This window comes from Sodiomyces alcalophilus (genome assembly GCF_042370955.1).
Source record: "Sodiomyces alcalophilus JCM 7366 unplaced genomic scaffold ACRALscaffold_10, whole genome shotgun sequence".
Taxonomy (NCBI): domain Eukaryota; kingdom Fungi; phylum Ascomycota; class Sordariomycetes; order Glomerellales; family Plectosphaerellaceae; genus Sodiomyces; species Sodiomyces alcalophilus.
Genome location: NW_027263541.1, coordinates 140,985 through 164,234, shown reverse-complemented (window position 1 = coordinate 164,234; position 23,250 = coordinate 140,985). Strand labels below are relative to the sequence as shown.

Below are 23,250 nucleotides of genomic sequence, written 5' to 3'. Positions count from 1 at the left end.
AGGGACGCCGGCCTGTTTACTAAGGTTAAGTGGCTTCTTAACGCTATCGTTAAACTCGTCTATACGCTTAAGAAGAGCCTCTTAGCTAAGCTCGTATATATTAGGCGTATTAAAGGCAGGCCTATTATAGTATTAAGGACGAGTAGCTCTATTATTATACAGCTTATAAGCGTACTCTATAATCTAATAGGCAGCCTGTCTATGCGTGTAAGTGCCTTTCTGTTTAGTACTAAGGAAGCTCTTAATAGCCTTATAGATAATAGCGATATAGTTACTATTTAGGGCTAATCTTTTAAAGGTAGATAAAATATCGTGAGTAGAGTTCTTATTATATTTAATATCGAGCGTATATAAGGCATTAACGTGCTTAATTAGTAAGTTAATTGCCTTATATCCACTACCCGTAATTATATAACGGATAAGTCCACCCTTTAAAATAGCGTCGCTAGCCTTTTAATCGGAGATATCTAGGTATAAGATCTATACGAAGTATAGTATCTTAGGACTATACTTCTAGGACTTACCACCCTAGAAAAAGATAGGTAGCTAGGGGATAATATTATAAAGTAAACCTGTTACGGGCTAACCCCGTGGAGATAATCCGGTAAAGCACCGGATCTTCCGACTAATCATAGTATACTCCTAGTGGGTCGCCGCGATATTATATTTAGGTTATAGGCACCTATAGAGTTTTCCCCTTTCCTTCTTTTCTCCTTAGCTTTAGATAATTTAATTATTCGGCCTTACTCTATAAATAACTCGTGACTAGCCGCTTATATATCTAAAGCTAAGCGAAACCCACACGCTACGCTAATAAAGATAGACTATCACTTCGATCCACCTCCCGGCGCTCCGTCACGCCTAGCGGGCGAGTCGCCCGAGGCTATAGAGTAGAGGAGGGAGATTATTAACCCTTTATAGACTTAAGTCGCGACCTTAACTACCTAGATCTAAGAATAATAGAACGCTATTAACTAGCTATTATAGGCGATATAAAACTAATAACGTATAACCACGCCTTATCTCGCTATACTATTAGAAAAGACTATATAGGGCCCTTAGCCGCCTATTACTACGCCTATACCCGATATAACGCCTATTCCGAACCTTAGGACTAAAGCGCTTCTATTACCCTAGAAGTTTAACAGTAAATACTCCGAGTATATAAGCTAGTCGTCCGAGATTCGCGAAAAGCTCCTACTCGATTAATATCTTTTTTAGAACGCTCGCGAGAAGTGGTATTTTATTAACGCCTACTTAGATAAAGCTCCCCGCCGCGTTATCGCCTCCTTCTAGGCTATAGGCGGAACTAATAATTAATACGACCCCGAAGACTTCCTTAATTACCTTAACCGTATATATAAAGATATTAATAAATAACCCCGCGCGCCTAACACCCTAAGAACGTTATGCTAGCGTAAAGACTAAGCGTTTAGAAGCTTTATACCCGGTTTTAAATAATAGCTTATTATCGCCGGGGGAGGTTAATAGGATAATACTATAAAGATTATATTCCTAAAGGGAGCTCTTAGTAATCGCCTCCGCGCCGCCCTTATCACCGCGAAACTACCAAATAACTACTACGCTTAGGTAACCGAAGTATAAAGCATCGCTTAGAGACTTAAAGCCCTTGCTATAAGGCCATGGTTCGGCTAAGCGCTATATAATAATAATAATAATAGTTACGCTTATAATTATAATAGTAATATAAAAATAGGAGGAGTTAATCGAATATAGACTAAAAAGAAAGAGATAAGAGAGTGCTATAACTATAGAAAGAAAGGATACCTTACTAGAAGATACCGCTTAAAGAAAAAAGACGCTAAGGATTATAAAGAGAACCGTATAGCGAAGGTCTTAGTAGCCTTAGATAATAAAACGATCTATACGGGAGTTATAAATAACGATAAAGACTCGGAAAAAGAATAGCTTTAGTATAAAAACGGGTATTAGAGCCTATTATAAAGGAATAAAGGGATTAAAAAGAGTTTATATTATAGTCGCGTAGTAGTTATTTAGCTCTTATATAAGCGCGGATTAATAAAAAGTTAGTTACCGCTCTTATAGATACTAGATATAATTATTACGTAGCTATAAGTAAACGTCTTATAAAGTCCCTCCGCCTCCTATTAGTCGATAGGACTAAAAGACCCCTCTTAGGGTTCTCTGATACTATAGGGTCTATAAGGAGTTCTGGTATCGCTATATATAATCTTAAGATTAATAGATATATATAATAACTATTCGCTTATATAATACTAGGATTAGATTATAATATATTCCTAGGGAAACTATAGATAGAATATAACGATATTACTTATTACGCGAAAAGACGTTACTTTTATTATAGAGTAGCCCGGATAGATATCCGACTCTAAGGCGAGGAAGAACCCGATAATATCAGAGCTATCCGTGGAGCTTAAGTAGTAACCGGATCGGTATTCGCCGGTATTATACGGCGATTATAAAGGAGATAATAGTTCGGTAAAAAGGAACTCACGCTTTATACCGTTAGTATTAAGGATATCGATAAGGCCCTCCAAAGTAAGTCCTTAATCGACCCCCGGAAGTATATCCTAGAAAAGATACTATAACGATTTCCGGACCTATTCTCTAACTTATAAGTAAACGGCCTTCCCCCTTATCGACCTAGGGTTAACCACGAAATAAACCTTATATAAGGGCCCGATAGTAAGGAGCCAGAATTACCCTAGGGCCCTCTTTATAATATATCTAGAGAGGAACTCTTAGTCCTACAGAAAACCCTTACCGACCTTATTAATAAGGGGTTTATATAAGCTAGTAGCTCCGCCGCTAAAGCTTTAGTTCTATTTATAAAGAAGCTAGGAGGAGGGTTACGATTCTATTACGATTACTATGCCTTAAATATAATCACCTAAAGAGACCGTTATCCTCTCCTACTAATCACGGAGATACTCTAAAACCTATAGTAAGCTAAGTGGTTTATAAAGCTTAATATAGTTACTATATTCTATAAGATCCGAATAGCCGCTAGCCATGAAGCGAAGATAGCGTTCTAAACTCGATTCGGCTTATTTAAATAGTTAGTATACCCTTTTAGACTTAGTAGCGCCCCCGTATCCTTTTAACGATATATTAATAAAACGTTATAACGCTACCTTAACGACTTTATTATTATATATATTAACGATATCCTGATTTACTTAAGCGGGTCCCTCCACGATTATAAGAAAAAGGTTAACCTAATACTATAATCGCTAAGCGATATAGGATTAACGCTTAACCTAGCGAAATACGAGTTTAGCGTAAAGACCGTAAAGTACTTAGGGTTTATAGTTACCGCCGGCTAGGGCGTTTTATATAACCCCGATAAACTAAAGGCGATCCGAGAGTAGGAAGCCCCGACCTCGGTAAAAGGAGTCCGAAGCTTCCTAGGCTTTATAAACTATTACCGTATATTTATAGAGAACTTCGCCTATATTATATCCGCCCTAATAAGACTAATAAAGAAGGATCGAGTATTCTCCTAGGGTCCTAATAAATAAGCGGCCTTTAAAGAGGTTAAGAAAAGGTTCTAGGAGGAACCGATCCTACGATAATAGGTCTTAAGTAATAAAACCTTTATAAAAACCGACTATTTAGGATTCGTATTAGGAGGTGTATTAGTTTAAGAAAACGAATAAGGACGTTATTATATAGTCGCCTATTACTTAAGGCGACTTATAGGAGCCGAGTATAACTACCCTATCCACGATAAGGAGATATTAGCGATTATAAGTTACGTGACGTATTAGAGAGCAGAGCTCCTAAGTTATAGTCGCTTTACGATCCTATCCGACTATAAGGCCCTAGAATACTTTATAATAAAAAAGATACTTAATAAAAGGTAAAGCCGATAAGCCGGCGAGCTCGCCTAGTTTAACTTTATGCTAGAATACCGTAAAGGTGCCGATAACTATACCGCCGACGCTCTCTCGCGAAAAGAATAAGACGAACCGAAGGACTTCTCCGATAAACAGGAATAGGCGCGATATATATAGTTAATCCCTAAGACCTTAATTCCCCTAAAGATCCGCCTCCTTCGCGAAAACCTATAAGTATTCGAAGCTAATAACGAATTATAATAGCTATAGGACGTCACGGTAAAAAAAGATAACTAGTATCGCTAAGCTATATAAGCCGTATCTAAAGGCGATTAATAGTTTTCCCCCTTATTAGGTCTCCGAGCCTAGATTACCGAATACGGGATTACCTTATAAGGACTACTAATATTCCGAGATCGCTTATAGGTATTAGGAGCCTAAGAAAGGAGTATATTATAAACGCGAGTAATCTAATCTATATATAACTCTACGATTAGAGGTTACCCGGGGCGAGATAATATAATTACCCTTATAGCGAGATGCTTCTTCTAGCCGGGAATAAACTAAGATATACGTAGGTTTATACGTAACTATAACGTTTATAACTAAAGCTATACGTGGCGGAACGCTTAATAAGGACTCTTAAAACCACTCCTAATTCCCGAATAAATAAGGAGCGACTTATTAATAGACTTTATAATAGATTTACCCCCCGCTAAAAAGAAAAAGTATAGATACTTATAGGTTATAACTAATCGACTTATAAAGGCTATTACCCTTAAAGCGATAAACTCTATAAAAGCAGAAGCTTATACTAAACGGTTCCTATACTATTATTTTCGGTTCTATAGTATACCTCGCTTAATTATAAGTAATAGAGGTTCTAACTAAATAAATCGCTTTTAGCGATACTTCTATAAATTAGCTAAAATCGAATAACGATTAAGCACTACGTATCACCCCTAGACTAATAGAGCCACCGAATAAGTAAACTAAAAAATATAGGCGTACCTCTAAGCCTTTATCTACTATATATAAGATAATTAGGACCGGTTACTACCCGCTACCTAACTAGCATTAAATAACTAAAAGAGCTCTATTACTAAGATAAGCCTGTTTTTCCTTAAACACGGATACTATATTAACCCGATCTAGATCTATAAGGAACTAAGTAGCGACGCTTAGGAGTTCGTAGCTTATAACCTGCTTCGCTATCTCTAAGAAGCTATAGAGTTCGCCTAAGCCTTAATAGCGGCCACGTAGCTATAATAGGAAGAGTTAGCGAATAAGCGCCGTATCCCCGCTAAACGCCTTTATAAAAGCGACCTTATATAGCTCTTACTCGCGAACTACTTTACCCTAAGACCGTTATATAAGTTAAGCTAGCTATACTAGAAGTATAGGGTTATTAAGGTTATTAACCCGTATATTATAAAACTAAATATGCCTTTAAACGTATACCTAAGGTTTTATATAGACCTTTTACGATATATAAGCGAAGACCCGCTTCTTAGTTAAATTCTATACGACCCCTAACCCGGACTAATTCGTAACGGCCTTAAAGAAAACGAATAGACGGTAAAGGAAATCTTATACGCTAGGAATAGGAGGGTAAGTAGAGGCGTAAGAAGAGAAGCGTTAGTAAAGTAAGAAGGATATACCTAGATATCTTAGGAACCGATAGAGTCCCTATAAGAATTAACCGCCCTGAATTATTACGAAAAGAAGTATAGCCTAATTAAAGTTAATAACGGACTATACGAACGGTATAAGAAGAAAAAGAGTTATAGGAAAGGTAGTAAGGGTTAAGTAAAGGTTAGGATAATAGTAAAGCCGTCCACGTTAATTAAGTCGGGGCGGATAAGCCCCACCCCTAGCTATCGGGTTTAGGTATTAAGATTAATATCGTTACGAGTATCCTTATAACCGTTAACGCTTTTAGCGATAATAGGAGATAACGTAAACGCTATAACCTTAGCCTACCTATCCTTTTTCTTTCCCTTAAAGGACTCGACATCCTTTACCTTAACACGAATAACCCTTATAATATTCTTAACTACCTATAAGAACCGGTTAAGCCGGCATAGGCCTTTTACCCCCGTAAAGGTAATCGTTACGCTAAGAACGGGCGTAATAATAGTAGGAGGCGCTATAATAGGTATAGGTCCACCTACTATAATATAGGAGTCCCTATAGGGGGGGGAGGCGGTGGCTTATATTAATAAGTAAGGCTTACCGGTACCCGAGTCGATAGGCGTTAAGATAGGCTTATCCTCCTATAAAGTGCTAAAGGTCTCTTTTAAAGCCCCGGACGCCTTCTAAAAGGCCGAATAAGCCGCTATAAGCGCCTTTATCGCCTTAGGGCTATAAAAGGGGTTATTATTAACTACCTTTACCGCCTCTAGGAGTGCTACCGATAGACTAGTTATCCTAGGCGGAGGAGGAACGCACCTATAACCGCCCTTCGAGTAATTATAGCACTTAGAATTAGGTATCCTCGCTCCGGGTCCCGACTAGTCGCGGTAGCGCCGCCTATCCTAGCTATTCGTAATAGCCTTTACGTAAAAGTAGTAGAAGACTAAACGGGTCTTTTTAGGAGGATATTTTATTTTATAAGCGCGCTTCGCGGGGCTTTTAACTATTATAGAAGCTTTGCCCACGGAACGCTTACCCTTAGCCTTAGCGGCTCGGGCTAGCTAGGCGCGGCGGTCTATAGCCAAGGCAGGAGAAGTAATCTCCTTACTAGCCGGGGCGGGAGCAGGTGCCTCCTTACCGGTATTATTATTATTATTATTATTAGCCCCTTATATTATATATATAAGTTAGTAAACGTCGCGCGAAGCTCTTAGGAAGAATAGGAAACGTATTTTAGGGGCCGGAGATAATCCTAAAAACTTAAATATCTTCTAGAGAGAGAGATAAGGGGTTAGAATAATAAAACGGCGTGTAAAAGGGTGGTAGGCGATAAAAAACGTACTACTAGTAGTAAAGGATATTATTAAAGAAAAGAAGAAAAAATAAGATAATAGAGGTAATAGTAAAGTTAGTATTATTAATAAACGAGTTACACGGTCAGGGAAGGTACGCCTATCGGTTCCTTATATAAAAGGAACGATCCTACGACCCGTCTATAAATAATAATAATAGCCGTATATAATACGTTAATTAATCGTATAACTATAAAGGCCTACTTTAAGCGCTTTTTAACGAATAAAGAGGTTATTCGGGATTAAAAAGCCACTAAGGGTCGTTATTTAATTAATAAAGAGGCGTTATTCGATTAAATAATAACGCTCCACGAACCTATACCGAAGACTAACGACTCACCGAGGGGGGAGGGGGGTAATATTACGGGCTAACCCCGTAGAGATAATCCGGTAAAGCACCGGATCTTCCGACTAATCATAGTATACTCCTAGTGGGTCGCCGCGATATTATATTTAGGTCGTAGGCACCTATAGAGTTTTCCCCTTTCCTTCTTTTCTCCTTAGCTTTAGATAATTTAATTATTCGGCCTCACTCTATAAACAACTCGTGACCAGCCGCTTATAAAACCAAAGTCTCTATAACACATAGCCTTATATATAATTAGCAGGACCTTAATATATTATAGGAGGCGGTAATAACTACGGAATTTAACGTTAATAGTCCTATTATCTAGTCGTGCTATATTACTAGTCTAGGCTTTAAGAGTAAATAGCTTATTCTATACCCTTATAAGGCACTTATCTAATTCGCTAGCGGAAATCTCCTTTACTACCTCTTTAATAGTCGATAGCATAATAGCTATCCCTTCCTTTTAGGATTCACTAAAGAGCTTATAGATAAGATAGGCTAGAATTCTTACCGTGAAACTATAGAGGAGGGCGGGAAGGGCCTAGTAGTACTTAATATTTTTACGATTAATATAGCGGCCTCTCTAGAACTATATAATATTATAGGATATCGTGGTATTAGACTAAACTCGTTAATCCCCGGTATCCTAAAAATTACGGAATAGTATCTTTAGTATATTTAGTTTAATATAGAAGAACGTGGGGATAAGAAGTATCTAATCACGCCGCTCCCACGGAACCCTAGACTCGAGCTAAGACTACTTAATATTCCGAATAAAGAAGGTTATCTTCTAATCCCTATACACTAGGATAAGTTATTTATTTATAGTGTTCTCGTTATCTAGGCCTAGGCGTGTTTTAAAAAGCTCTTTATATAAAGCATACACGCCAGAAATAGTTCCTTTATTCTTAAAAATCGCACCTAGCTAAAGGTAGGGGCTATTTATATAACTAACCTTCTTAATAGTCGGCAGCTTAGGCTTTTTGATAGGAAGGACCTTAAAGATAGCATAACGGATTATAAAACGGGATACCTTATCGAGTAAGGGCTTACGAGGAATTAGATACTCTAGGACTATCTTCTTCGTGAACGGTTTCGTTAAGTCGACCTATCGCTATATAATAGGCCTATTAAGCTTAGGGTATTAGATAATTAAGGAGTTAGTTAGGTTAATAAAGTAATCCTGCTTACCTCCGGCTAGATCTCGGACACGATTTAAGAAGTTAAAGTTATCGTAAACAATAACGGCGTTCGGATTATAAGCTACACGTTTAATATTAGCCAGTATAATAAGTTAGCTTATTATAATATAGGCGGAGACTCGGAATACTTACCACTATAATCTTCGATATATTATTTAGTATATTATTTAAGTGTCTATAGGATATAGATATACTAAGATAAGCCATACTATTAACTACGCGTCAAGGCGTCCTATTAGATAGCAGGTATAAACTAATAACCTAGCAGAAAAACATAATGCTTCTCTTAGTATATCTAAAGAGTAGGAGGGCCGTGATAATATAGGTAGAAGGTCGATTATAAATATTAATATTATCCGCTATCTGCTTAGTGATAGTATTAACTAAAGCTCTTTACTAGGTTATTAACTGGCTAAGTAAGGCTATAAGATAAGATACGTGTACCTATAGAGTATCCTAAACGCCCTAAAGCGTGCTATATAACTATTCCGTCTTATAAACTTAATTAACTATTATCTCGCCTACTTTTATATTACGATAACTACTTAGATCGAATATATTAAACCCACTCTTATCCTTTAAGTCCCTAAGCTCTTAACGAATATACACGGAATTAAAGACGTGGTTTTCCTGGGTAGTATCGTTATCGGTAATAATAGTAAGGCCCTAGGCCTTTAGATACTCACGAACTTTAGAGTCACTAAGGGCCTCCTTAAGTAGATAAGTCCGATACGAGCTTTTTACCTAAGATAAAAGGAAAGACTTAATCGACTAGGCAGTACTAGATCCACGATGATAAGCTTTTCCGCGTTCCCTATACTAAAGCTCCTAGGTTAATCCGACGATAGGATTATCCTTATTAGTACTTCTATGCTTTTCCGGAAAAGGGTAAGCGACTAGGGTGTTAGCTGCTTTAGTGGCGGCTTAGCTATCGGCTTAGCTATTAGCTTAGCTTAGTCCGCTTAGTATAGTGGCGAGCTCGCTTAGCTTACTACTAAGATTATTAGCTATTATAGCGATAATATCAGTACTATTAAAAAGCCCTGACTTTTACGATCCTTATAGTTAAAGATTAACGACTTTAATAAAGATATAGCGTTATAGGATCGGAAGCCGTAAAAAAGGATTAACCCAGCGTTTGTCGGTATAGGTTTATTTATATTCGGGACTTAGACCTCTTTACGGGAGAGAATACGATAAATAGATTAAAAGCCTCTAATTAGCTAGATTACTAAAACGGACCTATATATACGTACTATACCGGTAATTCTGCATAAATCCATTTCCTGTATATACTACGCTATACTCCTCTCCCCAGGGTGGTCTGAGCTTGCTAAGATAAATAAAGCCCCTAGCAGCGGATGCAGAAGCCTGTTAAAATCGCGGCAAGTTATCGAGCATTGGATCTATACCTTGCCGCTCCACCGTATAAGCGTATCCTAATAATCGGCTTCGCTCTATTGTAAGCGTCAAGTAATTACATTATATATAGTCTCCGGGCGTATATTGGAAATCGGTTCTGAAAGCTGCCGGTCGGTGAATATAGTCTAGTCCCTTAAACTTAAGCATAGTCGCCGGATTCGCCGTTACGATCAATCAAGCGCATCGTCGCTACGATTAATAAGTGTATCGTCGGTATCGTCTGGTCGCTGTGGCCGATTTTAAGCGTATCGTCGCGACGATCAATTGAATTATAATTATGTTTCCACGGAAGTATCTAGGCACAGGCGGTGCGAGCGGGCGGGTGTCACCGGCTGTCAATATCGGACCCCAGTCGGATTATCCTCACCCTAAATAAAGTTAAATAATTTTGATTGTACCCGTATTAAAGCTAAATGCGAGTGTCCTTGACCACCCAGCACCAGTCTGGATCTATAGTGTATGCCCCTCGATGGACTTCAAGAAGCTTTCTTACAAGGTCGTCTCCAGGGCCCTCCGGGATGAAGCTGTACTTCTCGCCAGTGGCCGGACGACTCACTGACCTCAAGGGCACAGCAGTCGCACCAGTGCCCACCGCAAAGATCTGAGAAAAGCGGTCAAGTCCGGCGAACGGAACCTGTTGAGTTGTCAGTGGCCTGAATCCCTTATACAAATATATATAAAGGCTCATTTACCTTTTCGCGGTGCACCTTCCACCCATTATCCCTGGCCACAGCAAGTAGGGAATCGCTGGTGACGCTGGGCACGGCGTTGTTCGTGTCAGGTACCCATACCTCGCGCCTCCCATCGGCGGTCAAAATGCCGACGAAGCCACTGGTGCTGAACTCCTCCACCAAAGACCTCGTGGCGCTGTCCAAGTGCAAGGTAACGGGGAAACCAGCTTCGGCAGCCTTGGTAGAATAAGGCCAAACAGGAGCATAGTTGCCGCCCAGCTTTCCAGCGCCGACACCGCGGGGTGCGGCACGGTCGAAGTCGTCAAGGACAAGAGCGTCCACGGCCGACGTGCCGTGGTAGGGACTGGCCATGGGCGCGACATAGACGGCGAACACAATGTGCTCGGGCGGCCGCAGCATCAACTGCGGACCCGCGCCGAAGAGTACGGGCCGGAGGTACAAGAAGCCTGATTCGCTTTGTACAGGAGGTACAAACTCGGCGTTAGCCGCCACGGCCATCCGCACGCACTCGAGAAACAGGCCCTCAGGGACCTCCGGGAGCAGTACCATGGCCGCAGAATTACGGATCCGCGCAGCGTGTGCGTGCGGTCTGAATATGTGGATCGTGTTTGCCTCCCCTTTGGCCCGGAACGCCTTCATCCCCTCGTAACATTGCTGTCCGTAGTTAAGACCCGGCGCCAGGCCGTGAACCCGCATGTACGGGTCCTTGACAAGGTGCGGCTCACCCCAAGTCTGCGTTGATGCTGAATAGTGCAGCTCGACATGCCCGTTGTTCTCGGGGAGGTTTGCAAGGGTCACTGACGACCAGTCCAGGTCAGCTGGTTCCGGAGGGAATGTACCCATGATCGAGGAGAGCTTTTGTAATGGTGGTAAGCGAGATGTTCTTTCACGCCAAAGGCATCCACAGTGTAAGTATATCCGGATTGATCCCAGTGACTTATATCTGTGAAAAGACAAACTTTTATGAATCAGCCAGACTGACAAGGGGGGGGGGGGGGGGGGGGGGGGGGGTTAAGGAATACCTACATCAAGTCCACGTAAAGTCGGCAGCAGAAAAGTATCGGCGATTAAAAGGCATTCGTGATCTTTATAGACCGAACACTCAAATCGGGTGTCTGGATGTTTATACCAGTCGGCCCACCAAAGACGTAAACTCCTGCGCACCAGATATGAGTTTTCGTACCTGCTGCAACAAGTCTACTATCAGCCCTCGATTCTCTGGATTTGCGAAATTTGTTAGATTGTTCTGAACTGTCCAGACTCGACGTTCGCCTCATGGCCGGATCTGGGGACTGTCAACATGGCCATATACTATAATGACATTCTTCCACTGACCTTGGCGCTCTTCGCGGCGTATCTGACCAACTTCGACCCCTTGCACTCGATCATCTCTGTCTTCATTTGTCTCAACCTCAAGGTGATGCCCCTGGCGTACACGGTATGTCTTTCCCGGTCCAGCATCATCCCGCCATAGCGAGCGAGTAAGTAACGTCATCTCTTCGGGTTCACAGGCCCGACTGGCCCCATCACTGGCCCGCCTGTTCCTGTTCCCAGCGGCCCCTCCACCCAACGACGCCCTCTTTCAGCCCTTATCAACACGGTCTCGCGCCAGCATGCTCGAGTGCGATGTCAACCTGCACAAGTCCAACAGCACATACCTCGCCGACCTGGACACAAACTGCGCGGCGCTGCTCTCACGGCTCCTGGCGCGCCCGCTCCGCCGTGCCCACGCCGGACTCGTCCTGGGCGGCGTCGACGTCTGCTTCCGCCGCGAGATCCGCCCCTTCCAGACGTACGAGACGCACTCGCGCGTCCTGGCCTGGGACAGGAAGTGGATATATGTTCTGTCGTATCACGCCAGGCCCGGGGTCGTGGTGGGTGAAGGGGATGATGACTTGGGGTGGCTCGAGGCCATGCTGGGAAAGGTTTCTACGAAACCCCAGGGGCCTAGAATAAGCGGTGCTGTCTTCACTGTTTCTATTTCGAAGTACGTGGCCAAGGCAGGCAGACGCACGGTTTCACCGGGAGACTTGTTCGAGGCGAGTGGGCTCTTGGGCAGCGAAGACTCGGAAATTAGGCGGGTGAAGAGCCTAAAGATCCTGCTTAATACCGGGTTACAGGAAAATCCGTGAGCAGCAAGTCATGTGACGCAATACTTGTGTAAGCTTCCACAGGATATCGGATCCGGATTATTATAGCGGCCGGCTTAGGGCAGCCGGAACCGGAAGCAGGAAAACGTCGGTGAAGACGCAGGGAAACGTTTATCAGGATGGATTAAAGCTATATGAGGAAAGGTACCTTAAACGGATCGTATTTATATAGGAAAGTCCCTGTGTATAAGTACCTCCACTCAAGCCCACCTGGGATTAAGTGGCCAACAGTTCATAACAGTTCCTTATAATTAACTAGTCCCCTTACGTAACTTCTGCTAGGCTGCTCCTAATCTTATATGGTAGCAACTGGAACTACTGCTTTTGGAGCTCTGGATAGCTCTACGATTCTGCCCTCTTTTTTAAGCTTAATAAAGCTCTTCTTTTTAAGCCTATTCAGGCCTCTCTTTTTAAGCTTTTCAGCTCCGATTTTAACCGCCCGCCCGCCTACGAGACGCCGGCGTTAAGCAGAACGATCTTTTTCAGCCTAGCAGCAGCAGCTCGCCTCTTTAACGGCTTAAGCGTTAACCACGTTAACAGCTCGCCTCTTCTTTAACGGCTTAAGCGTTAACTCGTCAACCCACGGCCTACCCTCCTTCCTAGGCAGCCATAACTATTTAACTCCTTCCCTTCTTATGGACTCTCTTGTCCACCCTTTTTTGCCCTCTTTTTGGCCCTGTCTTTTTAGCCCTACCGACGCGCCCGATTTTCCACGCCGTCGCCAGTCTCCCGAAGACTCTTTTATCCTTTTTACTCGAACCCTTTACTAGTCCCTCGAGCCGCCGACCTACGAGAGCTATCTACGCCGCCTATCGCTATTAGCTGCTTCGAGCCGTATAGACCTGTTATTTTAAGAACCGTCCTTTTAAGGAGCTTGCTAACGTGCGCCCTCTTCTTTTATATACGAGACCGCTAACGAGCGTCGCTACCTATAGAGCTGCTAACGAGCGCCTACCTATAGAGCTGCTAACGAGCGCCTATTTTAGAGACTGCCTACGTGGAGTCCGTTTCGGTTACTCTGGTCTTCTTCTTCTTCTTCTTTACGCTTAGCTATTACGGCCGCCTCCATCGAAAATCACGAAAAGGATATAGTTTATGGATCTGCTAAAAACCATTAAAGGGAAGAGTTACTAGACCTCTCGAAAACCAAGCCTTTTTAGCCCCCTCTAACCACCTAAGTCCCTCCTCCACTAACTGATATCGTTAACCGTTCCTCTTTAGAAAGCCTATTAAATCGCGTTTCGTACTTACGCTATAATTTAAAGGGGAGCGCCGTTCCTCCTATAAAAGCTTAGTAAATCGCTGCTTCGTACCTACACTACGATTCGAAGGGGAGTATAAGCTTTTATAGGATATCGAATCCGGATTATTATAGCGGCCGGCTTAGGGTAGCCGGAACCGGAAGCAGGAAAACGTCGGTAAAGACGCAGGGAAACGTTTATTAGGATAGATTAAAGCTATATAAGGAAAGGTACCTTAAACGGATTGTATTTATATAGGAAAGTCCCTGTGTATAAGTACCTCCACTTAAGCCCACCTGGGATTAAGTGGCCAACAGTTTATAACAGTTCCTTATAATTAACTAGTCCCCTTACGTAACTTCTGCTAGGCTGCTCCTAATCTCATAACTTGATTGTTTGCTATAGTAGACCTTACTGGCTGCAACTATCTAAGTGCTTTGATTTGTCATAATATCCCCATTAATCAAGGGTCTAAGTTATTCCGACTATACCACTTGGTTTAGTAATGTTATTCCGACTGCAGTTCTATAGACCTATATTCACGACCAATTAGATTTATTATCAACCTATTAAGTACTAGTTATCGTTAATTCTATTATCTACTTAAGAAATCGATATTATTAATCTGATTATACTAATCGATTATATTAATATCTTTAATCTAACCGATTAGCGATATAAACGTAGAAGGGGAGGAGGGCGTGGGAAAGGAAGACGAAGAGGGTGCTGCTACTAGTAATAACTTCAATCGAACTGACAAGCTTATCTGCCATTTACAACAAAACAACAACAGTAGTAGCAGCAGTAGTAGCTTTAATGCATTTCAATTAATCAGATATATTAGTTTCATCAAATTAATTCAACATTTTAAAAGGCGTTAGAGCGACGATCAGACTCTGTGCTCCTTTTTTTTTTTTTTTTTCTTTTTTATGTATCGCGATGCGAAAGAGGAAAAAACGGGTCTATGTTGGAACTACAATCGAAATAACCAGATAGTACAGTCGGAATAACCAGATATTACAATCAGAGTAACCAGATATTACAATCAGAATAACCAGATAGTACAGTCGGAATAATGCGACCCTTGATCAAGCGCCCCCGAACATGCTTGGACTGCCAACTCAGATCGAGTCCTGGGCGGACGGTTTCTCAGACGGTTCCGTTCCAACCTCCACGCCGGAGATCAACATGGCACTCACGCCTTCCATCAAGACAACGAATACACACACCAAGCTAGCCACGACAAAGTGGCAAATCGAAGACCCGATCTCGAGCCACGACCCCTCGTCCCTCACGACCCAGAAGAAGTGAAGCGTGAGGATATCGCTTATCCCCACGGCAAACATGAACAATGCCGACGGTGCCACGCCCAAGAGCTTGTTGAGGATGCCGAGGCTCGCGGATACAAAGACGAAAGGGATCATGATCTTGAAGATGAGCATCCCCCCTTGCGCGAAAGGGTCGAACACCGGGAGGAGCCGACAAACGCTCTCCAAACTGAAGCTTGAGATGGACGCGATGTTTCCCGTGCTAAAGAAGGCCGACTGGAAGAGAACGAAGAAGAACAGCGCCACTCGGGCGTCAGATAGTCTCAGAGGGCGGAATCGCAGCCCGTTGCTGGCTGCGCTTGGAGGAGAGTGGGTCTTTCGGGCCTCCTTCGTTGGAGGGTCGGTGGGAGGAGAGCCTGTGAATGCCTGGATGCGACTCTCCAATTGTATCCACGAGAAAAGGGTTGTGGCATAAACGACGTAGAAAAGAGCCTCATACGAGGTGGTGAGGATCACGAACGTCGGCGCGAAGGTCAAAAATATGACCATTAATCGGTGGATGTAGTGGCTGCTGGGCTGCAGTTGATGTGCGAGTGGCACGAGCAGGGAGGCGATTAATACCAGCCACCCGGCCACTTGTTCCGTACGAGGCAAACCTTCCTTCGCCTGCAGAGAAAGCGCGCTGGAGCGCGTAATGATAATTGAAAGCATGACGAGACCCGTCTGATTCAAGGTCAGAAAAAAAAAACGTTCTTAGTTGGAGTGGAGTTTAGCACTCACCTGAACGCCGATCAGGGTCCGGGATATGTGATTCTCGAACGACGGCTTGGAACTGACTCCTGGGAAGTTGGCGACTATTGTACGTTCCAAAAGCAGATATCCGGCTCCAACGGCTACCATAGACAGTCCACCACATACGCTGCTGCGTGTTAGCAACTGGCTCTCGCTCCTCTTCTTGGGGGCTACTTACATCAATGTGATGTTCTCAACCTTATTTGCCGGCAGAAGTGTGAAGATGCCCATGATCGCACACGAGACAAGCCAGGTCGTTGTCAGGACGGGATGCTTTTGAAGGAAAGAAAGGCCATGGGCCAACGGGTAGAACGCGGCAATCCAGAAGAGTACCGTGAGGACTTCACGGTGTGTGTACCCAACCGCCTACAGAGATCACTGGGGGTTAACAACGGTACCAATACTCGCAGATAGGTCGGTCACTTTACCAAAGATTCGACAATTCCGAGGTATACCACAGCCCCTAGAGCCAGAGATAGCAGATCGTTTCCGGATGTAATGTGTCCGAAAACAGCTTTCCGAGCTCTGACCAAGCTTTCCCTTCGCGCATATACTTCTTCCCAGAAAAAAACAGGGAAGAAGGCGTATGCGTAGTACGTCAATGGCGAGCGGGATGCCATAAACAAGGCATACAAAGCAGCCAGGATGGAGGAGAAGACTATCGTGCCGCCGGTTGACCGCTGTGGCTGGGTGGTACCCTGAAGAACATGAAGATCAACCACTGTAGTCAGTGCAAATGCTGTCCAACCAATATATCCAATCGTGATGAGCGCCCGCAGGAACAGCCAGTCGTAGGTCTGGAGGTACCTCAAGCCCTCGAGGGCGGTCTTGATCAGGGTAGCCGTCTCCTCGATAGCTTCTTCAAAGCTTCCTCCGTCGATTAGGGTCCGGATCGCCTGGATTCTCTCTTCGGGGGTACGGTGCTCTGAGCTCAGAGGCTTGTACGGGACGTAACGCAGCTGGTTTGTCTTCTTGATGCGCTCTTTAACGCCGTACATCTCGAGGATTGCCTGTGCGTTAGCGAGTAGAGCCTCTGCCTTTTCCTTGGGCTTCGCGTCGAGGTAGGGAAGAGGCAGTTCTCCAACAGAATTGACCGGGAATTCCACTCCTATCAAGTAGGCCATTAAGGCTGCCACGTCCGCCTGTGCCACGTCGTGCCTCCTGACGTTATCGAGATTCCAGTCGGATGAGTACTCATCGTGACCAGGGGCAACGGAACCTGCCGGATAGACCACAGGCTTTGCGACCCCGGATCCCCAGGCGATAAGGGGGGTCCTTGTATTATCAGGGTGGCCGTCTCCATGACTTCCCCAGTCGCTCATACCATGATCAGCCGTAAAGACGAAAGCTGTCCTATCGTCCGCATAGAACTCGTTGATTAATTCAGTGATCTCTTTGACGCCCTGGTCAACCAGCTTGATGTTGTTGAGGTACTCCTTTGAATAAGGGCGATGGAAATGCCCGGCAGTATCGATCCCCAGTAGGTGCAGGAAGAAAACCACCTTGTCCTGTCTCAAGGCTTCGTTCAGAGTTTTGTTTGTAGCCGCTGCAGCAAACAGATCCTTCACATGGTCGAAGACCCATAGATCGAGTTGGGTAGAATCCTGCGTAAAGTCTTCAAAGTCGGCATCGTAACAGTACGCGTCGATGCGCCCAGGTGTCGCGCCATGCTCGAACATGGGGAGGATGTCAGGGCTGCCCCAGCTCCACGTGTGCCTGCTGCGGTTGAAGACGCTGTCGAAATTAACGGGATTCATCTTCCAGCCCGTGGCAACGGCTGACACGTCCTCGTACAGACCGGCGATGAGCGCGACGTGCCCAGGTCTCGACTCGGTAGGCACCCTCGTCCAAGACACACCAAAGGTACCATGGTCGAGCACCCGCGAGCGCAAGAAAGGCGCCAGATGGCGTGGCGTCAGGTCGTCTTCAGTCTTGGGGTAGGGCTCTGGGAAGGCTTGGAAGGCCTTGTCAGCGCGCAGCCCGTCGCCTATTCGAGTTTCAGATCAGCAAGCTCCCCAAAAATTGCGATTTAGCCACGTGGCGGTCATACCGACGAAGAGAACAAGACGGTCGGCGGGAGCTCTCGTTTCCGGGGGACGCTCTATGGAGACAAGCGGCATTCCCGTGACAATGGGGCTGACGAAGTAAATATCGAAAATGGAATAGATGTACGTCAGGTGAAAGACCATGGCTATTGCCAGGAACTTGACGCGGGTGGTGCCTGCGGCCATGTTGACGGTGTGTGTGTGTTGTGGCCCTATCGAGCGCGCGAGAGGTGAAGTGGCGCCTCAAGCACAGGATCCCGCTATCTCAGGGTGTCAAACAAGGCCTAACTGTCCTATACTCCGACTCGCATCTGTTAGGCAAAACCCTGTAAGGGATAGAGGCGACACGGCGCGCGCGACCTGACGGGAATAGGGGTCCGTCTGAAAAGGACTAACGCGCTTCGGAACGGCCCTCGTTCCGACTCCGCGTAACTAATACGCCCCGTGTCTAGAGTGGCCTGACTGTTCAGCAGGCTACAATAGCAGGGTGTTCGTTTGCTGACGTGGTGGAGGGTTTGATTGACGGCCGACGTGGTGATGCTCACAGGAGACTGTGCGGGGTATTTGGAGAAAGTGGAGTTTCTCTGTATCGTCTTGCTATGAACTTTTATGATGAATACATGTACACTGCACGTGTAATACAAGAACGGAACGGGTTATTCCGTGCCGAAATTAGATACGGGTCACCTGCAGGGTCGGGAGCAGAGTTTTCCCAGAACAGATCCTCTTCTAGAGACGTAAGGGCTTAGCTAGAACGAGCGTAAGTCCTACTATTCTGGCCGTAATTAGTGGGTCTTGGTGGATCCACGCGATAACGTAAAGTACCGACGGCCTTAACGGAGACCTTGGGCATACATAAATGCCTGACAGGTTCTATACTTGCTACTAGTAGGAAGCCCAGAGGTTTATACCAAATCCTCTTTATACCTCTTATAACTGGGGTAAGTAATTACCGTGGTATAATGTATCGTGTGCTTGAGCCTAGTCACAAGGAAAGAACATTTTATTTTGTTCGAGAAGACCAGAACATCAGTCATAAGAATTCGTATTTCTGCTTGGCGTGTCGCGTATATACATGAAAGTAAGCACATTGACGCTCGATAATGCTCCTTTGCAGCAGCGAGGCTTCAGCCTTCGCGCACGGAAAAAAATGTTCATGGAAAAGGAGGGACCTGGAAATCCACGTTTGTTGCACTGCTAGCAAACATGAATCCATTGCCGACGACAACCTCGGACGGCCATCGAAGTATATCAGACGACCGGTCTCCAGTGACTCAAAAGCAGAAGTGGCGGCAGCACTATCTACAGTTGATGTCGTACTGGGCACCGACTTAGCAGGACCCAACGGGACCGCCAGGAGCACTAGAAAGGAATTAGCGTCATTCGGAGTCTAGAAGTGGCACTGGGACCAGGCGTCTACTTACGTGTAAGAGGTGGGAACGGGCCAGTACATGTTCATGTGCAGGCCGGGGTCGTTGGGGCTGTAGGAGCCGGGGAAGCTGAGCATGCCAGCAGGGCGGTATCCGCCGGAGCCGCCCTGGACGTTGATCTGGGCGCAGCTCAGGCTGGTGAAACTGTCAGCATCTCACCCTCAACTGGGAAGCAGTGCAGGGGGAGGAGAGAATTACTAGAGCTGGGCGCCGCCAATGCTGGAAGCGGAGTGGAGACCAATGTGCTCGAAGCGCAGGAGATACTGGCCGTTCTCCAGGCACCTGGGGAGAGGAACATTGACGGCAGCGGCGCCTAAGGGAGAAGAAAAAAGATGATTAGTACTGAATCCCATGATCACCAATCGGAGAGTGCAGACTAAAAGAAAGAAATAGGGGTGGGGGTGGACGAACCCATGTTGGGCCAGCTGATGCCGTTATTGCTGATGATGGCATTGTCTTGCCAGATCTTGAACCAGACGGCACCCTTTCCGTCCCAGGTCGAAGCGCTCTGGCCGGCGGGAACCTTGGCGAGGTAGGCGATGGCGGGGCCGGGGTGGAAGATGGGAGGGCTGGAGGAGAAGGCTGTAGGATTTCGTTATTAGTGTCTCTGCGGCTTTTCCGAGTAACAGGACGGCGGACGCCGTGCGAAGAGGGTGTAACTCACTGACGGTGCTGCCGGCCTGGACGTTCATGACACCGGAGGGGCCACGGCCGGGGTTCAGCTCGTAGCAGGTCATGAGCGGGCTGTAGACATCCTCGATCGGGCCGGTGTGCTGGTGGTTGACAGTCTGGCGGACATATTGCCAGTTGCCGGAGTTGTTGATGGAGGGGAAGATGTCTATTGCCGTTATGTTAGTTTGCAGGCCTTCGGTTGTGTTTGAGTTGAGGGATGCGAATGGACGAACAGTGAGCGGCGGCGGCCTGGGCAAGCGCCAGGGGCAGGATGGCGGAGAACTTCATGGCGATCAATGTAGATCAGTAGGTGATAATCTGGAGTTTGAGAGGAAAACAACGCTGATCAAACACTTGATTGAGAAGACAAGAAGCTCTTGGGTAGTTGATCCTTTCCCTTACGGAAGTCGACTTGACTTATAAGCTCTCCGAAATATGGGGGAAGACGTCCTTGAGGACCCAAGGGCAGGTAAATGCTGGGGTTTGAACCGGATAATACGCCTCCATGGGTCGGTTAATTCTGCACTCCACGGGATAAAAGGCAACAACCATTCATCACTTGCCTATTTCTCCTGACCCCCATTCTAGAAAGAGCTGTCTCAGCTTGGGAGCCAATGGTGAGGACGTCTCGTGATCTGAGGTAGCATTGTGACAATTTAGGCATGTCCCGATACGGACCGGAGCCACCGGGATGAGTCCTCCGCATTGCCGAATTGATGGCACACAATCGTGGGGGATGATGAAACACATCCCACTGGTAGCCCGCTCTGGGGCTCGGCGGCAGTCGAAAACAGGCAATTCCTGGGGTAACTCCGTGATTCTTCCAAGTCCGGACTGCGCAGCAACTCACGATGCAAAAGGTGACAGGAATATGCCGCTTCCCCTGAGAATATCAGCACTCACTCCGTGGGACGGGATTCTGTTAAAGGTTCTAGGGACTTGTGATCAAGTCGACGGAGACAACTAAGAAGGACACATGTAGTCGAGTACCGGTATCCCGCATAGGGCCTGTCCGGTATCCCGCATGCGCTAATTGATTTCTATGTACCTTTAAAGTACCTTTCTAGCTAAATTACGTGGTAAGGTACCTGTAAGATACCTTAAGTGCCCCGCTATATTTGTGGAGAATAGACTATGTATCTTTAAGGTACTGTCCCGGCCAAGTTTAGTGAGAAGATACTTTATGGATACTTTACCCCTAGGGTACATCATAAAATAACAACAATGTATCTTGTATGTACCTTATCAGCTAATATCAGTGACTAGGTACTAAAAATTACTTATACGCTATGATCTATCCTATAATGTATGTACCGGACTTCGGGGTGACTTAATCGGGCTCGGTGAACCTTCCTAAAAGGGATAGGCGCATGCGGGATACCGGACAGGGCCTATGCGGGATACCGGTACTCCATGTAGTCCTGGAAACATACAACGTAGATAACATAGTGCCGACTTGACCCTTGCGCGGATCAAGATTATGGATTCGGCACTTGAGCTCTAAGCTGCAGGCCGTTGTGGAACTTGTGGGATGACAAGGCTCCACTGCCTGCTAGGCGAATTTCTCAGCCAGTGATGGTTCTGGTAAGTTCCGGCGCGAAGCATCATGTCGTAATCCCAACGAGATTCTGGTCTCTTTATTGGGCTCACATTCACCACGATGATGACGATGGCCTCGCAGAAGACGGGGCCGGGACCTTAGCGCTGTCTTGGGCCGAGGTGTACGTGCCATGGGAGGCAGGGAGGACACATACCGACTAGGAAGCGCTTATAGGAATATATCTTCGGCTTGGTCGCAAAGAAATACGGTGTACACCCTATGACTGACGAGACTCTCTATCACATATCTGGTCGATTTACCTTGGCCAACAAAGCCTGTGACTGCAGCCTGCGCCGTGTCCAGACGCTGCCCATGGCTGGTCCTATACCAGGACAGGAATCAACCGACTTTCGCCCATCACCCATGAACCCCTCAGCTTGGCTCACAGTTCCTGACCAAGTCCAGTGCTGCCTCGCGGCCCTTGCCTCTCTTCCCGGTATTCCGACCACTCCGTGCGAATATGGATTGATATCTTGGCAATTGAGGGAACTGGAGCCACTGACACAGCACGCGTCCAATACCAAGTGGCCGCCGAGGACATCTAGACGGTAGGAAAGAGTTGCCTCCTCATCCCCTCGTCGAGTTCAAAGTCGGAGTCCACCGCGTCATCGGCGTATGACAGCCTTCCAGCGTATAAGGCGCACCGAGAAAGACGAAACTGTTATCTGCTCCCATGTATTCTGCCTCGACATAGCTCTCTCCGACGGGCCTAGTTCTGCCACTCAATTGTGGTGGCTGGGGCCTCTGTCCCCTTGACTCCTTGAGCTCCGACCTGGTCTTGGCCTTCTCGCCACCGTCGTCTGTTCTGTTTGCCCTTTCTGGAACTGCCTTGTCGTTTTCGCCGTGCTTCAGGATCCGGACCAAGACCCAACCACGGAGAACAAGCAGCACGGAGAACAGGCAGGAGAACACCTGCCATGGAACGCACGGCAATACCCGCTGCCATGCCGGGAGAAATACCCCCTGAAAAACTGCAGGCTGTTGCATATGCAGTCGCCGAGGGGGAGGAGTCAGGTGTTACTAAAGGAGAGCGGGGTGCTCCGCTTGCTCTCTCGGCGGGGTCAGCTTGTTTCGGCACGGGAAGATGTCTTGACTTTTATTCATGGGTGCCCAGTCAGCATTGGTCGAGGTCACAGGCAGGGGGAATATATTAAGAAGCTTGTGTTACAAACAGCGTACAACTTGATTGCGTAAAATAAGCGATCGATCTGTTAATTTAATTGACTCTGTGGAAATCTCTGATCGTTATGCTAAAATCCTGCCCTTATTTCTGCGGCAGGTCTACTCTTATTTTCGGGCCCGGAATAACCCGTTCCGATCCTGCTTTAGGCCAGCCTATACAACACACACCCTGACTAAACGACTATTCGGCAGTTATTTAGTTAAGGTTATTCACAGGCTCCTTCTATCGGCATATCCCCTTCTATCACATCCATATAGCTTCTATTAAACTTCTCTTCCTGCTTTTCTAAATACGCTAGTAAGATCTTCTTTAGCTTATTTATATAAAGATATCCTTATATATCTATTACTCCTACCTACTTCCTAAAGCTTA

At 45.7% G+C, this 23,250-nt stretch overlaps 6 protein-coding genes across 6 annotated transcripts; 3 read left to right on the top strand and 3 right to left on the bottom strand.

Moving 5' to 3' along the window:
• Positions 1-9,744: 9,744 nt before the first annotated feature.
• On the top strand, positions 9,745-10,177 carry ACRALDRAFT_2023078 (uncharacterized protein; the record flags this gene model as incomplete). The annotated part of the gene is made up of 4 exons (XM_071020123.1): positions 9,745-9,809; positions 9,910-9,919; positions 9,985-10,034; positions 10,105-10,177. The coding sequence occupies 4 exons, from the start codon at positions 9,745-9,747 to the stop codon at positions 10,175-10,177; spliced, it is 198 nt and encodes a 65-aa protein (XP_070871010.1).
• Positions 10,178-10,214: 37 nt separating this feature from the next.
• On the bottom strand, positions 10,215-11,340 carry ACRALDRAFT_2113979 (uncharacterized protein; the record flags this gene model as incomplete). Its single annotated transcript, XM_071023655.1, has 2 exons — positions 10,215-10,439; positions 10,498-11,340. 2 exons carry the CDS (start codon positions 11,338-11,340, stop codon positions 10,215-10,217), a joined length of 1,068 nt encoding a protein of 355 aa, XP_070871009.1.
• A 35-nt stretch (positions 11,341-11,375) lies between these two features.
• ACRALDRAFT_213467 (uncharacterized protein) lies at positions 11,376-12,645 on the top strand (the record flags this gene model as incomplete). Its single annotated transcript, XM_071024078.1, has 5 exons — positions 11,376-11,429; positions 11,591-11,732; positions 11,757-11,935; positions 12,009-12,578; positions 12,631-12,645. The coding sequence occupies 5 exons, from the start codon at positions 11,376-11,378 to the stop codon at positions 12,643-12,645; spliced, it is 960 nt and encodes a 319-aa protein (XP_070871008.1).
• Positions 12,646-14,819: 2,174 nt separating this feature from the next.
• On the bottom strand, positions 14,820-18,560 carry ACRALDRAFT_1045163 (uncharacterized protein). The gene is made up of 5 exons (XM_071015386.1): positions 17,999-18,560; positions 16,377-17,935; positions 16,127-16,314; positions 15,937-16,075; positions 14,820-15,879 (listed from the first exon to the last, which is right to left on the bottom strand). Exons 1-5 carry the CDS (start codon positions 18,177-18,179, stop codon positions 15,010-15,012), a joined length of 2,937 nt encoding a protein of 978 aa, XP_070871007.1. The 5' UTR covers positions 18,180-18,560; the 3' UTR covers positions 14,820-15,009.
• A 343-nt stretch (positions 18,561-18,903) lies between these two features.
• On the bottom strand, positions 18,904-20,526 carry ACRALDRAFT_1083597 (glycoside hydrolase family 61 protein). The gene is made up of 6 exons (XM_071019475.1): positions 20,329-20,526; positions 20,088-20,261; positions 19,835-20,005; positions 19,622-19,736; positions 19,418-19,558; positions 18,904-19,355 (listed from the first exon to the last, which is right to left on the bottom strand). The coding sequence occupies exons 1-6, from the start codon at positions 20,381-20,383 to the stop codon at positions 19,325-19,327; spliced, it is 687 nt and encodes a 228-aa protein (XP_070871006.1). The 5' UTR covers positions 20,384-20,526; the 3' UTR covers positions 18,904-19,324.
• A 1,388-nt stretch (positions 20,527-21,914) lies between these two features.
• On the top strand, positions 21,915-22,889 carry ACRALDRAFT_213463 (uncharacterized protein; the record flags this gene model as incomplete). Its single annotated transcript, XM_071024077.1, has 6 exons — positions 21,915-22,147; positions 22,181-22,219; positions 22,248-22,308; positions 22,409-22,423; positions 22,461-22,824; positions 22,870-22,889. The coding sequence occupies 6 exons, from the start codon at positions 21,915-21,917 to the stop codon at positions 22,887-22,889; spliced, it is 732 nt and encodes a 243-aa protein (XP_070871005.1).
• Positions 22,890-23,250: the final 361 nt, after the last annotated feature.

What these genes read in the sequence shown, in the direction of transcription:
- ACRALDRAFT_1045163 (XM_071015386.1), bottom strand. Translation starts at nt 18,179, where the DNA reads ATGGCCGCAGGCACCACCCGCGTCAAGTTCCTGGCAATAGCCATGGTC. An exon ending in CCGTCTTGTTCTCTTCGTCG is followed by an intron (nt 17,936 to 17,998) that starts GTATGACCGCCA and finishes AAACTCGAATAG; the next exon opens with GCGACGGGCTGCGCGCTGAC. An exon ending in GTTGAGAACATCACATTGAT is followed by an intron (nt 16,076 to 16,126) that starts GTAAGTAGCCCC and finishes AACACGCAGCAG; the next exon opens with CGTATGTGGTGGACTGTCTA.
- ACRALDRAFT_1083597 (XM_071019475.1), bottom strand. Translation starts at nt 20,383, where the DNA reads ATGAAGTTCTCCGCCATCCTGCCCCTGGCGCTTGCCCAGGCCGCCGCC. An exon ending in CCAGGCCGGCAGCACCGTCA is followed by an intron (nt 20,006 to 20,087) that starts GTGAGTTACACC and finishes GAAATCCTACAG; the next exon opens with CCTTCTCCTCCAGCCCTCCC. An exon ending in CCCGTTCCCACCTCTTACAC is followed by an intron (nt 19,356 to 19,417) that starts GTAAGTAGACGC and finishes ATTCCTTTCTAG; the next exon opens with TGCTCCTGGCGGTCCCGTTG.